A 16,726-nucleotide genomic window follows, 5' to 3' on the forward strand; every position below is an offset into this window, starting at 1 on the left:
TTTAAATTTGCATTTGAATGTTCAATAATGACAACTTTCAACAATGAAATTTAAAACATTGTGTATTCTTTGCAATTCAAAATAAAATACTCAAGATGTTTAAACTTAAGGTACTATTATAGGGCCTTAGAAAAACCAATAACTTTATTCATTTACTTTTCAATAAGTTACGGCAGTCAAACTTTTCAGAGGCCATAAAATAGAGAAAAATCAAATCCATATGATAGATTTTCGCCTTTAGACAAAAAAAGACACACAAAATTTTAAAAAATCATCATCTTTATACTTATTCTGTCAGCATATCCAATATTTTTATGAATATTTATTTCTATCAAAATATCTAGTTTGTAGGGCTGGATCAAAGTCGTGATAAATGTTGACATTCAATATGGCGGTATGTCGTCAGTGCTATGCTGTGTCGTGGTGAGATTTGATTATTTCATAGTTTTGTATTTATTTGCTTTCAAATACAGTCGATTAACGTCGGTAAAAACTAGTAACAATCGTGTAGTTCATATGTGATATACTATATGCCTTGATGGAAGTAGTTAAAAGAGTTAGGCCTTGTCCCTCGGCGTTGTAATTTCTGCACATCGTTCTATCGGACGGCCGATGCCTACCTAGATAGCAATAATAAAATGTAGAACGATGCTCCAACGCAGCGCTTTGTTATAATTCGGCATTACCATAACTATATATATTTGTTTTGTGAACGTAATAAAGTGTACCTATAATTGTAGTCTAACAAAAGTGTCTATTGCAGCTTGTGAATATCGGGTTAAACACGTATAGATAGCAACAGAGTTATACGATATCTACCTTCATCCAAGCTATGCACCACGAGCTCCGACTCAGCAAGCATTGAAGACATCTGAGGATTTAGAATAGCATAATCATAAGTAATTTTATTTTGAAACATTAGTGGTTTTGGTGTTTAAATTGTGACTTTTGCGATAGAGACTTCATTCGTGTTCTTCTGAACACAAAGACTAAAGAAAATGTGATTTGATGTAAAAAATTGTAACTTCTACTGAAAACTGAACACCACACAATATTCTGTGATATAATTGGTACCTAGGACCTAGGATTTTCTATTTATATACAAAGAAGATACTACTATCGAGATAGAATGTCCAGCAATCCTCAGTGGAAAATGTTCCAGCCGCCAGATTCACACTCCTCGCCCCTGCAAGATATATTAGATCTACAGCATTCTAACATGCAGCCTAAATCGGCTTACCGTAATGGTGAGTGTTTAATATATTGTAACTATCTCAAGCTTATTTATTATGACATTTATTTGTCATGATATTATGGGCATATGCATGTGTTTCAGCCAATCTTATCAAAATCTAATTAAATCTCATAAAACAATTTTTTCTTGGTACTTATTAAAATTTATTCTTTAGGAGTTCCAAAATAATGTTAATTCATTTTGTTGTATGCCCCAAAGATAAATCTTTTAACATACCCTTTAAACTGCAGCTGTACTGTCAAAACATTCATATGTAGCCCCACCTACTTTGCCTATATTTATATATGTTACTGTAAAAGCCCGAACTGTGGCAAATCCTAAGATTTTCCGGTAAAACCTAAGATTTACCAACTCTCAATGGTAAAAGTCCGAACAAGCCAGAGTTTAAAAACTATGTTACGATATATAAAAAAATCCTCCTTCATAACTATGTTTATAACTATTTCACGGTATAATTATATACTGTGACATAGTTATGAAGCAGGAGTTTTGGGCATAGCGACATGGGTAGGTTAGGTTAGAAGGCTAAGGTGGGAGCGAGCGAAGCGAAGCTCCCACCTTAGCATTCGTGGTTATTTTTTTTTAACCACCCAGAAGGAGGAGCCCCGCGAAGCGGGGCTCCGGCGACATCCCAATATCATCAAGTGAATATAGGTAAAAGTTCGAAATAAAATAATTGTTCGGACTTTTACCATTGCGAGTTGGTAAATCTTAGGTTATACCGGAAAATCTTAGGATTTACCACCGTTCGGGCTTTTACAGTAACATATATAACAGTTAAAATCAATAGCAATTTGAGTGGTGCAACAGGGGAAACCAACTTGCAGACATTATTGTGCTAGGTAGTTCTATGACAACAAATATTCCATAAATTTTTGGTTTAAATGACCTATTTTGGCATATTTTTGTTATGTGTTATGGTACATGCATATACCCTCTTTTGCTTGCCCTAATAGAAACTTGTATTTTGTTGTATGTTGTAGTGCATGCCATTACATACTTTGATAAATGTGTGGAGCAATGTGACCTATATTCAATTCTATGTTATTTGAATGTGTTGATAAATGTGTAGTTCCAATATGTAAAATTATGCACATTTGGATTCAGGGTTCTATAGATTTAAAATTTTTAGTAGTGTGTCTCCTTCATCCATGTGAACATTCACAATATTCTTATTAGAATATTAAAAAGTGTTTGAAAACAAAATCCACATATCAAAAGTAACTTTTGTCTGTTGTAAACATTGTTGCACAGCGTTCTGTGATGGGAATACATATAATATCTAGTATAGGTTTATACCGATGTAAGATTAGTTTGACATATCTTTTTTATGCATCTAATAGGTTAACAATAAATGTTATGTTTCAAATATCTATTAATAACATAACAAATAATAAAGATGCTTTTTTATATTATACATTTTCACTTATTAAGCGGGTAAAATTTTAAGTAAATGTTAACCATGAAACCAGTGTTAAATAAATTATTACTGTTAGAGAATTATGCCTAAATTTAATGTGCCCAATTTGAAATATTGTGTTTAAAGCACTATACATTGGGACTTAAAACTTGCAAACATAGTTTATTTCGTATTGATTAACATTTTCCTGTCTTATAATTAAGAAGGGCTTTCTTCGCTGTTATAAGTCTAATAGTATTAGGCTTGGTGTTATCACAGGTGTGTAGGTTCTCATAGTTAACAATTCCATTTCAAGGGCTTTGTTTGTTAATAAATCATGGAGAAAATAGTTGTTTTGTTTAAATGCCTATCATGACAAAGTTATATAAAAACGAAATTTAAATTAGGTTTACAAGTGCGTTTTGGAACACAATTGTCCGAAGAACAATTTTGAAATTTGTACAAATTTATTGATAGAGAATTTGTCAATAATACTACTTTATTTCTTGAATAAAAGAAATAATGTTCCCATTGTGTTGTTATGGAATGATGTTTATTATTATATCATTTTTATTTATTGAGTATTTTCTGATTGTTCAAAGGTGAGTATCCAAGTTCACCCAGAGATAACTTCAACACACCTAAGACGGGTAGTGGTGGAGGAAACCGTTTCTCAATTGGATACAATATTGACGGCTGCCCTATGGGAGACTCGGTATTTTCTTCAGGATCTACTAACAATTCATCTCAGTATGACTCAATGAATCACCCACCTATTAGAGAGACAGGAATTATCGAAAAATTACTTCATTCTTATGGATTTATCCAGTGCTGTGAGAGGCAGGCGCGTCTATTCTTTCACTTCAGCCAGTTCAGTGGCAACACTGAACACTTAAAGATAGGAGATCCCGTCGAGTTTGAAATGACTTATGATCGTCGCACTGGAAAACCAATCGCGTCAACAGTTACTAAGATTGCACCAGAAGTGGTAAGATATGATCTTATTGTTGTTATTGTCATTCAAATGTAGAACATTTGACTAACAAACAACATTGCTATTCAGGTTATGAGTGAGGCTAGAGTAACAGGCACAGTGACAACTGAAGTTAAAGGTGAAGGTTCTGGTGATAATACAGGAAGAATTTCATATGAGAACCGCGGCGAATGTTTCTTCTTGCCTTACACTAAAGACGACGTTGAGGGTAACGTCACTCTGCGTACTGGTGACGCTGTTAGTTTCCAGATTGCAACAAATCAACGGTGAGTAGGCATCATTTTCGACTATTCGGAAATTTTGGAGGTATTCTAATTATAACCAAATTACAGAGGTACTCTGGGAGCTTGCCATGTACGTTTTGAGAATCCCGTACACCCAGTAAAGTATCATGGCGTAGTTTGTTCGATGAAGGAAAACTTTGGTTTCATCGAGCGTGCAGATGTGGTAAAGGAGATTTTCTTTCACTACTCTGAAGCTAAAACTAAGGAAGAATTGGTTTTGGGAGATGATGTCGAGTTCATTATTCAGACTAGAAACGTGAGTCCCACCACAAATAAATAATTGTATAATATTGAAAGATGAATTTTTATTCACGGCGTCATCGTTGTTGTAGGGCAAGGAGGTGGCTTGCAACATAACTAAGCTGCCGAGCGGATCCGTTGTGTTCGAGGACGTAAGTCCGGAGATAATGCGAGGGCAGGTATTAAAACCTCTGGAGCGAGGAAACTTGGTGCGGGTCCCACAAAACGATCCTCTACCGGGACGGATTAGATACCGCGCAGCTGACCATTCGGAAGTTGAGGTAAAGAAAAACATGTGAAAAGGTTGATCATCTAATCATGCCGCATTTGACAAGTGTATTGACTTGTTGTAATATTATTTAGGTACCTTTCGGCGACAAGGACCAGTGCGGCGAGTTCACTCTACGCCATGGAGATTGGGTGCAGTTCCAAGTAGCCACAGATCGGCGGGACCAACTGAAGCGTGCTACCAATATCTCATTACTCGATGAGTCGTTCAACGTTTCTGGCGAACGGTAAGTTCGTATTTTCTATGTGCCAATCCTATTAAATGACATTCTTCAGTCACTGCTATATGGGGATACTATTCATGTATGTAATATTATTCATGTATGTGTGAATATATTAAATTGCTAAATGTATAACTTCTTTTGTAGCTAGTTTAACATTGTGTACTTTCGTATCGTTCAGGAGGGAGCAAGGGATCGTTTGCTCTCTGAGGGAAGGTTTTGGGTTTATTCGGTGTGTCGAGAGGGAGCAAACCATGTTCTTCCATTTTGCCGAAGTGCTTCGTTTGGGACAAGAACTCAGTGTGGGCGATGAGGTACGTCCTTTTAGTGAAAAATCATTTGTATCTTCTAGTTTAGGTTTTTCTATGTAAAGTTAAATGATGTCTGTCGTTATATTATCAAATTTGACGCCACCATTTTATGTATTAGATGTGTAAATCACAAATTTGTTGTGGCATGTTGTTTAGGTGGAGTTTACTGTTGATCCGGTTACTTCATTCTCCAACATGAACAATCGTCAGTCTGCGATCCGTATCAAGCACTTGATGCCCGGCACTGTGAAGTTCGAGACTCTGATCGAACATGGTGCTCGTGGAGTGGTCACCAAGGACGCTCCGATGTATTCCTCTACATCCTCTACAAGCCCTACTAGGGCCCCACCGGTGAGTTGATTACTCATAACGGCGAAGCTTGTAAATTAGCTATAACTTATCGCATCCTAATTCTTAATCCATATGTTTAATTTCAAGTTTAATGTGTTATTGATTGCTGTTATTTCTCAAAGCAGGAACAAAACGGTGTGATTAGCTGGCAAGTGAATCCACAAACAAAGAAATCTCTTCCATTCTCATCCAAAAAGTGTGAATCTAAGATGCTGCCTCGCGTTGGTGACCTTGTCACATTCGATGTCTACCAGGTAAGAACCCATCAGTATTCTCTGCTCCTTCCTATTACCTTCGAAGTAAAACGAGAATAGGTCACAGAGTGAGGCTTCTCACTCGAAAGTTGTGATATATACAGATATAGTAGTCCAGTATTAGAAGCAATTACGTAACTTCAAGGTTTAAGCTGTCTAATATTAGCGCTGTTCGGTAATCGGTATATAGCTTTCCAAGACAACATTTTAGCGGCGTAAGAAAGTGAAGATTTAATTTAATCTGATAGCATTTATATATTTTGTGTATTCTATAGTTTTTCATGTTTTGAACAGGTGAAGCGGACTAAAGAGCTGGTGGCTAAAGCGGTGCAAGTACAGCACAGCCTTATGAGCAATGGCAGTACCAGCAATGGCGCCAGCAACCGCCCCGTGATGCCCGGCTTTATCGCCGCGCTTAAAGATGGCTTCGGCTTCATAGAAACATCTGATCACACAAAAGAAGTATTCTTTCATTTTAGGTAAGTCACATCGAAATGTTGCAAATACGTGAGAATTACTTGTGGCCCCCGAGGAATACTTTTACGCATAAATATAAGCTTTAACTGATTTCATTATAGCTTGGAATTCTCCATGTTGCCTGCAAGTAATTCTGAAAGATTTTGATAAACCTAATTGAGGTCTTATTGAATAGTTCCAATCTCACATTTCAATTTCAGTTGTATTCAATATAATGTGAATCAGATTTCGACCTAGTTAATGGGCCAGGCGGCTTATTTGCGATTTAGGTAATAATTGTTTGCTGAGCGATGTAAAACCTGCAGTCGCGTTTAATGATAATAGTTCTAAAATAAACTATCTTGCACTACGTAAAAAGCTTAGAAATTACATTTTCCCATTGCTTTTAGCTGTAACATAATTTGAATTATGATTTAGTTTTCTTTTATTTGCCTTTTTTAATTGCGAATTATTTTTTGCTTGCTTAATTAGCATTAGTCTTTAGATATCTATTATATTTCCCTGTTAAATTGAATGGTTAGACAATATACCTACAAATTGCATTATGTAGTGAATCGTCCTCACTCATTGTCAGGAACGCAGTAATAAATCGGATATGTCAATGTCAGCAAAATTATAGCGCAGGAGAAGTATCTGTTTATTCAATTGTAATCCAATTGTATGAAACGAGCATATCGTCGGCTGCTGCACATGTGCAATACGATCAGTGATATATGTTTTTACCAAATATGCATCCAATTGGCGAACTTTATCATTAGTTAAAAAAAAATAAAATGAATTGATAAAAGAACTAATAATAAATATTCTCAAAAAAATGATTTTTCATATAAGTAGTTTTACGTAAATTGCTTTTGATTATTTTTGCTACATCCCATGCAGTTTAGTTGCTTAGCGACTTGCGACTTGATAAATTATGCGAAATATATCCAGCTTAATAGAGGGTACTTGAACAATAAATGTGTCCCAATCGTTGTTTAACTCCGTGATGGTATTTAGTTGTATGCCTTGCTTGATTTTTAGATGGTTATTTATTTGCTTTTCGTATTAACTGCAGCTCACTACTATGTTCATATCGTTCGTAGCGGAACATTACATAAAGCAGTAACCCTTACTACGGATGATTGCAGTGAATTAGTTTGTACGCTACCAACGGGATGTGATCTCTCTATTCTTAGCCTACTGCATAAAGAAATACAGATATGACATTGCATACGACAATGATAGTGTCAATTTAAATCATATTACAATAGTTTACAAGTTGAAAGACCAACTGCAAGTTTGTCGGACAGCACATTGTGTTTATTATTGGTGTAGGTTCGATACCTATATTACTACCAATCAAATTCTTTAGGTCTTGGCTGAGCGTGGTTAGCCGTGCTTATATCGCAGAGATATAATTTTATTAATACTTTGCGAATTACCGTAACTTTACCGCTACAAATTAGCTGGACAAAATTAAGTAATTGCTCTGGAGCTATAAGCGATTTTAATAGCTGGGCGTATTTATAACTCTAAATAAAGAAATATCGTTGCATTGGTGTGGGAATTTGTAACACGCAATAACCATAAAGTATTGTTGTACATGCAGCAATCTGGAAGGCAGTCCAGATGGCTTGGAATTGGGCTGTGAGGTAGAATACACACTGGGTCGTGTAAACGGCTCGGGTGGCGGTTGCGCGAGTGCTGAGTATGTCCGCGTGCTGCCACGTGGCACCATTCCCACCGCTAAACCAATGGAGCCAACACTCAACGGAACCGTGACTAGGACGCTACGGGCCCTTAACCCGGATCAAGCCCAGTACTCAGGTTCGTAAACAAAATATCACTAGCTTGACACGCGGAGAAAAAACAAATGTCTTTATTATCATTGGTTCTTCCAAAGGCATCGACATGATGATGATGTGATGTCCATTATCAATCCCTGAATGGGTAACAATTTAAAAGCAAAAATAATACTCAGGTTTACATGAATCGCTACTTTAAACTATGCTAATATTGTGCTAGCATTATCTAATTATATAATTGTGACTTGTCGCAGGACTGATACAAGTGGAGGGGGGCGCAACATATGAGTTCGGTATAATGGGCCTGGCTTGTAAGCGCGAGATCCTGCAGGTCGGTGACCCCGTCACTTTCCAGGCCGACGTGGAGGGCAGAGCCACCAATATTGTGCCAATCAGGAAGAAGAGACGTGCTACAGTAGATGCTATTAAAGGTAAGCTGATAATGAAATGTTTTCACATAAAAAAACATCTAGACCTAAATTACATAATCACACTCAAGTTTGAGTTTTGAGAGTGATACCCTAGTTTGCTAGACATTTTAGTTAAGTTCTTCAAAACTCATGAACTACTCAGTTAAGTATCCATTAAGTATAAATAAATTGGCCACATTACTGTCCCGCGGCTGGATAACAGTTTCTTCCCGGATTTAGGGAGGGGTCAAGCCTAGAATCCACCATCCATGCCAAGTGCGGGTTGGGGACTTTGCATTCCTTCAAGATCTGTGGTAAAGAACGGACATCTAAGGTTGCATCACAGTGTTTCCCTTCACTATTAGAACAAACGATAATTGTTTCATAAAAACATATAACTTCAAAAACTCATTGGGGTGTTGCCTCGATTCCTTCTTGTTACAGGTGGTTTTGGATTTCTGTCCTTGGAGGCTGAAGAAAGCCGGCGGCTCTTTTTCCACATGTCGGAAGTGCGTGGCAATCCTGCCGAACTGCAGCCCGGCGATGTGGTGGAGTTTGTCATGCTGACCAATCCTAGGAATGGCAAATCATCCGCTTGTAATGTTGTCAGAATTGGGTAAGACATCTTTCTAACTAGCTAATGTTACTTATCTACATGAATATATAGATAAACGCCAATGTTTTTAACTACTTAAAATCAATCAAGATAATACTTAAAATCTTAAAAGTTTTTGTATGAAAATGAACTATGGAGTATTACTAGTTTTGGCCTCAAGAATACAATTTTTTAATGTGCTTGTATTTCATATTTGCAGTGGTAAAAATTTCGCTGGTGGAAAGGCCAGGTGTGAGCGGCCTGAACGTCTACTGGCACGACTTCGCACGGCGTCCCTGGAGGAGGCCAACGTCCCGCGCGTAGTGGTGGTCCGCCCGCCGCGTGGCCCCGACGGCACTCGTGGATTCCGACCACGCCGTCCCATCTCAGGTACTTTATTCTTTCATCCTATGGTCTCTCAAATCTACCCTCAATATAATATTGCATAGGCCAACGACAGATTTATTTTACAATATATGTGTTACTGTAAAAGCCCGAACTGTGGCAAATCCTAAGATTTTCCGGTAAAACCTAAGATTTACCAACTCTCAATGGTAAAAGTCCGAACAAGCCGGAGTTTAAAAACTATGTTACGGTATATAAAAAAATCCTCCTTCATAACTATGTTTATAACTATTTCACGGTATAATTATATACTGTGACATAGATATAAAGAAGGAGTTTTGGGCAAAGCGACATGGGTAGGTTAGGTTAGAAGGCTAAGGTGGGAGCGAGCGAAGCGAAGCTCCCACCTTAGCCTTCTAGGTTTTTTTTTTTTAACCACCCAGAAGGAGGAGCCCCGCGAAGCGAGGCTCCGGCGACATCTCGACATCATCAAGTGAATATAGGTAAAAGTTCGAAATAAAAGAATTGTTCGGACTTTTACCATTGCGAGTTGGTAAATCTTAGGTTATACCGGAAAATCTTAAAGCCCTTCTCCCATTACGATACGCCCGCGCGACTCTAGTCTCGGAGACTAGTCGCCACGAAGTATCTCACATACATTTGTATGGAGACTCTCACATTACGATACTGGTATTCTACGCGTTCGCGACTAGTCTCGCGATACCCGCCGTGTTGGTCGCTTGTGCGTCGCGTCTCGCGCGTTTCGTCAAGATTGCGGCGGAGCAAGAAACAAATATTAAGTTTGTACAAGAAATTGAAAAATATGCTTGTTTATATAACTACAAATTACCCGAATACATGCGAAAAAATACAATAGACAAGACTTGGGCTTATGTTTCTTTCAATATATGGATGAATCCAGTATTTTCTACTCTTGCGTTGACGTCTTCTATTTCTATAAAACAAAAAAAACTGCAAGAGCTTCATCGTCACTGGAGTCGCTCGACATAACGTCAGTCTACAAAAAACGAGTTTGCACAAATGATGAATTTAGTAACTTTTAAGTTGCATAATATGCGAGCATCGGATAGCGAACATGTATCCAACTAGTATTATACTCGAGTATCGTACCCTACAAGTATCGTAATGGGAGAAGGGCCTAAGCCCTTCTCCCATTACGATACGCCCGCGCGACTCTAGTCTCGGAGACTAGTCGCCACGAAGTATCTCACATACATTTGTATGGAGACTCTCACATTACGATACTGGTATTCTACGCGTTCGCGACTAGTCTCGCGATACCCGCCGTGTTGGTCGCTTGTGCGTCGCGTCTCGCGTAGACATGAGCTTAACATGTTCGGGAGCGGATTGAACATGGAATCATTCATTTCCTAATTGGAACTATGTTCAGGAAACATGTTCGCGGAACTATATAGTTCCACCACGTTTCAAGTTTGACAGAATCTAACATTTGATAATATAGGTAGTTCCTCAGTTCCTTACAGCTCCTAGGTGCTATAGAAACTGTGAGAAATTGAGAACAAAAAAACTGCAAGAGCTTCATCGTCACTGGAGTCGCTCGACATAACGTCAGTCTACAAAAAACGAGTTTGCACAAAAATGATGAATTTAGTAACTTTTAAGTTGCATAATATGCGAGCATCGGGTAGCGAACATGTATCCAACTGGTATTATACTCGAGTATCGTACCCTACAAGTATCGTAATGGGAGAAGGGCCTTAGGATTTACCACCGTTCGGGCTTTTACAGTAACATATGCATATCTCGTTCAGTAACAACAAAATAACACGAGCATTGTTTTATTTTCAGAACAATTAGCTGAGTAAAAGATCGAGACATCAGCACTAAGGCCTCAACCATGTAGGTAAAACATCTTAATGGTTTGGTTTTCCACTTCAAATTATTTCATTGTATTCATGAGAGACTGACTTATCCTCCTTTCTTTAGCAGCATTTAGGAAATTGTTTTGTTATTTTTACTAATTCTAGGTGAAAACAATAAATTATTGTCAGCTGTCATTAATACAGATCAAGGGAAACGCGTTAACATGTATGAAATCAATAAGCAAGGTACATATCAATTAATCAAACCAATTTACGTTGCTTATTTATTGTTGATTTTATAAGAGGTTCTTTTTCGCATAAGGACGTTGTTCAAAATTCCGTTTACACCATTCCTTGGCCAATGTAAATGTTATGGTTTGCCAAGTTCAATTTGTTTGTCTGGTAGTGCGTAGTCGCGCGACACATGGCACATGAAGCGACGCGAACTTACACGGAACAGTCAACTCGTAACACATATTACGCACTGTTCGCTGAATTGGGATTGGCATTCGAAAACAATGTAAATATTTTATAGAAGCTAGGTATAATGTGTATAAAATGCTCATAATCAAACAACCGGGCTAGTGGTGGATTTATCAAACAACGTATCCGAACGGAGGATGGTTAAAGTGTATTAATTAAAATATCGCATAATTAATTATATCAATATGTCTATCCTTTGGCAATAAACATCGTCATCGAAGCTTAGCGTTTCTAAGTTACTATGTAAGGAGTGTAAGGTGCGCGATGAACAAATGCAACAAGTTTGTGTCAACGATCTTCTACTCTAGCCAGCTTGAATAAGAATATGCTGGCGCAAAAATTGATTTTATATTTGATTGCTATCTCTACTCTTTTTCCATTCGTTTTTTCTATACTCGCTTCCTTCCAGCCTTATTATCACATGATATCTCTATATCAAAATAAGGTCGTCTGTATTTACCTTTATGGTATGCTTTACTAATCTTTTCAACTTAGTTTCTTTCTCCTACTTAAATTGTCTTCTATCTGCTCTGTTATTATTATTGAATATCATAGATATTTTTCTTCACGAAAAACGTCTTTGTCAATATACCTTATATTCACACCTACACTATTGAATCATGCCTCACATACAAACATTTTGTATCGTGGAATAATCCCAAGCTTTATTAATCCTTTAAAAAACGTTATTTTGCCCGTATCAAATGTCGAGAAGCAATTATTCCAGTGAATGTTAGGCATTTTATAGTGAAGATGTTGTTTATGTAAATATACTTTTATTATTCTAATTAATATCAATATTCATATTGTAATGAACTAGAATATCGTTGACACGAGCCTACTCTCGTCGTTTATGAATGAGCATCAGGATTTTTTTGAAAGCTAACATTTTATAAGCGTGCGTGTATGTGATATTTGTAGAAACTATTATAAACAATACTTATTTGATGTAACATTAAAAATGTTCTTGACCATTTGCAAATAAGTTAGTGTTAATGCTTATTTTATTGGTACATACACCCACAAATGTAAGCCTTAAATAATTTTGAAATTCGCCAGGTAGGAAACTGTAAGTGTATTTGATTAATATGTACAATATGAATTCGATGAATGATGGACATTTGATGCACTATTGTTGCGGTTGTTGTTACGTTTAGTAGATCTCTTTATGCGGAACATTCTGTGATCAATGAAAATTAGTTGTGCAATAAAAAGATAAGATGTTGTCCTCATAGGGCCGTGCTAGTCTCTTAGTATTATGCGATCCCCGCTTCACACTCGTGCACTCTTCATATGATATGTGTCGTCCTACATTGTTCTATTGTGATGGCTAACCTTAATAATTAACGAACAAAATATTCATTGTTAATCGGAAAAAAAGCATTTATGCAATGAACTGGGATGGAACCAAAGACTGAATTAAAATATTTATAACAGTAATACTTATTGGTATTAGATTATTTTGATCGGCTGAATGATGTAAACCTTCATGGTGTTCATTGCGGCCATAGATTTGTAACAAAATATTTATTTCAGGAGTAAATATGTATTTGATTAGAAATTTCAGTTAAACTTTGAAGTACTAAATCAAATATATCTCATTGTCTGCATTCTATTTTCAATATATGATGTATTATATTAGCGTAGGTAAGTCCAAACATATTTAGCTTTCATTATGTTACGAATCGTATCAAATAACTTCTAGTTTTCATAGCATTATATTTTCTTGTTATCATTTAGATGCAAAATAAGAATCATTTAATTATCACAATAGTTTTATCTGGAGTCAAATGTGCATTGTATATTGAATATGTTTGCGACTAAACATTTTGTTTTAATATTACTCATTGAAACAAATCAAGTTCCAATAGTATAATTTAATGTTTCTAAAGATGGGCAAAGTTGTGGTTCATGATAGAGATCTCATTAAATCGTTGTTTTTTTGTTAAAAATATTGTGTTATGCTTAACTCTTTCTAATTGCTTACAATCTTAGTGCTGTGTATTTGAAGTGTTAGTTTTCGTTACATCTTGCTGTATCGTTACGAATGCTCCAACTGGCAGATAATAGCCTTTGTGTGCCTACGTGATGTCTATAACTACAAATGAGATTCAATTGAACTGGATCTACGTTAAATTGCCTTTCTACTCTCATGTATATGGGCTTACCGTTTACTTTATATAGTTCAAAATGCAGAATTTGTATTGAGATGAAGCCGATCAGTATAATATTGTTTTCAATTTTGTTATTTTACGTGCCAAGGTAAACACTCGGGGTATAATGGTTATATAATTCGTTATCACAGTTTTGCATGTCAGTGAGGTTCTTGTACATTGGAGACGTTCGGGTTCGTTCTACGTTTAGTGATTTGTCTCCTGCGTCCCTGGTAATTGTATTGTGTTGTTAGTTTTGTGTGACCGCCTCCTGTGTACATGTAACCTTCGGGTCAAGGTTTTGTTAGTTTTTTTTTGTAACTTGTTACACTATATTACGATTGAAATGCTATCTCTATCATAGATAGTCATACGCAATAATTCTTCCTGTTACATCACGCTAAAGCACCTACCTAGTTTGTTAGTTGCGATATATATTTGAATATGCGTATGTTTGCTGAAAAATTTTCAATTGTAGATATACACAGTTAACGACGACATGCTACCGTTGTCCGTGTTCATCACGTTATAATATATTTTATGCTGATTATGTTTTTATTTTTTCGCCTTCATGCGACACGCATGCTTGTGAATTCATTCAACTTCGCGATATATTGGCAATAAAGGTACATAACGCACAGAGCCATTTAAACATAGTTTTACCTCGACTTAGATGTAATCGTAACATCACGTCTCCCTTAAGGACTTATATCCTGTGATAGGTGTAACAATCAACTGATGTATTTGGATAGTGCATTTCTAGGATGCCGAAGATTGATTTATTTGGAAATTCTTTATTTTAAATTAGATTTGTTTTGCGAATTGGATGCCGAGCTACTTTAATTCTTTAAAATTGATCTGTACAAATTATCGTTCGTTATCTAAATGCACAAATAGACAAATGTATAATATACGTAAGTACGTGTTGATTTAGTGTAGAAACAGAATAAGATACATTTTGATTTGATATGCATCACATAGTAGTTTTTAAAGTAATTCTTTCCTGATGTTGATACTTGGTTAGTTGATTGGGCGACGGGGATCGTTCATAGATTTGATATTGGCAGATGTGCAGTGCGACCCGTAGTGTCGCAGGTCGAGTCAGTTCGTATATCGTAATATCGAGTAGACGAAGATTTACTTTTAAAGTGATGACTGTTTTGGCTGTGAGTTTGAATGCGAATTTTGTTACATGTGTATATTGAAATAATTCTCAACGCAATAACTTAGGGTTGTTTGCGACTTATACGGTCGACTTTTTGTACTCTGCTAGTTGCGTAACTATGTGTTTCGTACGGTGTCCGCACTGTGTGGGATCAGAGTCAATTAACAGTTGTAATCTTGTCGCAGTGTGTCTCATCTCACCTATCAGCCTTATATTGCAATAGTTGTATTACACACCATTCTCGTTTTAGCACTGACTTTCGCAATCTTCCTGTACCTCCAGCTTCACCACCTACATTTGCGGAGTCAGTTAGAGCCCAGTCAGAGACATCGTACCTGCCGCGATCATCACATTATGTGGATATATCCAAACATGTGTTTCAAGCGTCAAATCTACGAACGACTTTGTTTTATCGTACCAAATACCCGCATTTCTAAAGTAATGTTTAGTGGACTGACATAATGAGCAATATGATTTATGTGTTCATGGTCACGTAGTGCTCGTGATACCCGGATCGTCCGACTATTGCACGCGTGTATATATTCCGGTTCGTTGTTCACAGCGGGAATATCCCTGCAAGGTGTAAAGCCACTGACGCTATCTATTTGAATGAATTTGAATATTTGTGACTTGATACAATGAATTTATTTATTTGTTTAGTTATATTGTAGAAATATATGATGATTATGCATGATGCGTACAATCATTTACACTTTAACATCACTTAAATTAAGTTAAATAAAATCATCACGTTTGCACATATTATGATTAGATTAAGATGCGAGATTGTGTTGAAATTTAGCAGTTGTGGTTTCACACCTTGTGTTAATTAAGTCATCATTTCCGCAGTATGTTTATGTTTTCTTGAGTGTATAGAATAAACTTACTATATCGGATATGACATTATATTGTTTAATGGCAATTTGGCATCACATTTCAAAAAAATTAAAATATATTCCAGAAAGCTAAAGCGTCTACATAGTTTTAAGATATATGTATAGTAATTATTTAGAAATTTGGATCGAGTAAAGAGCAATAAATATTCAAGTGTATTTGTACTGCTAATATTACAATGTGATCAGTAAGTAATGGGATCCTCACTATTGGTAATCTGTAAATAGTTTGTAGGTCGGCGAACACGTCGGTTATATTACGGTTCAATGGTGTCAAATTGTCGCTCCTGGACCTTACTCTATGAGTACTATTAGGTGCTTAAGCTTTCTAACTATGTAATCCCAAAGAAAAATAGGAATTTTGAACAAACGTTGTATGCTTTACGCTTAGAAAACTACAGTTTTGTTTTGCGGTATCATATATGTATGCCCATGTAACCAATATAATAGTAATAGTAAAAATATGTAATTAATAATCGAAATATTTGATGTTGTAGTGTACGAAACTTAAGCCCCGGATCATTTCGGGTATAGGTATTATTATATACTAGTCTTAAACATTTACGCCCGGGCGCCTGTCACGTGCAGATGTATACTTAAGCTAAAACTGCTAACTAACGAACTATATAAGATCTGATGGAGGAACCTTGTGTTTCTCTTTTACGTCCGAAAGTATCAGTGTAGCTATGAATTTGGCGAACCAGTAAAAATATATTCAGTGCCTAAAAGAACCTCTGGGAAAAGAAAAAACCAAACAAATGTGAAATTATTTAAGCATTTCAGAAATTACAAACTTTGAGTAATCATAAGAGTTTATTTTTATTTAATTCTTCGAATGTATTCTTTAGACAAGTTATCTATGCCAAATGTTTATACAGCCCTGTACATTTTTGAAAATTGTGATTAAACCAATGTACACCACCTTCTTCGAGTTGTATAAGCCCCTGTTTTTGTTTTAATAGCATGTCGCCACCACCATG

The 16,726-nt window shown here is 36.3% G+C and overlaps 1 protein-coding gene across 1 annotated transcript; it reads left to right on the forward strand.

Annotated features, from left to right (window-relative positions):
- The first annotated feature begins 267 nt into the window (after window positions 1-267).
- On the forward strand, window positions 268-16,691 carry Unr (cold shock domain-containing Unr). Its single transcript, XM_076134608.1, has 16 exons — window positions 268-423; window positions 764-1,247; window positions 3,257-3,642; window positions 3,718-3,914; window positions 3,981-4,188; window positions 4,265-4,453; window positions 4,536-4,687; window positions 4,863-4,995; window positions 5,149-5,343; window positions 5,466-5,597; window positions 5,892-6,076; window positions 7,663-7,880; window positions 8,113-8,289; window positions 8,713-8,884; window positions 9,084-9,253; window positions 11,039-16,691. The coding sequence occupies exons 2-16, from the start codon at window positions 1,130-1,132 to the stop codon at window positions 11,053-11,055; spliced, it is 2,649 nt and encodes an 882-aa protein (XP_075990723.1). The 5' UTR covers window positions 268-423; window positions 764-1,129; the 3' UTR covers window positions 11,056-16,691.
- Window positions 16,692-16,726: the final 35 nt, after the last annotated feature.

Source organism: Anticarsia gemmatalis, chromosome Z, assembly GCF_050436995.1.
Source record: "Anticarsia gemmatalis isolate Benzon Research Colony breed Stoneville strain chromosome Z, ilAntGemm2 primary, whole genome shotgun sequence".
Taxonomy (NCBI): domain Eukaryota; kingdom Metazoa; phylum Arthropoda; class Insecta; order Lepidoptera; family Erebidae; genus Anticarsia; species Anticarsia gemmatalis.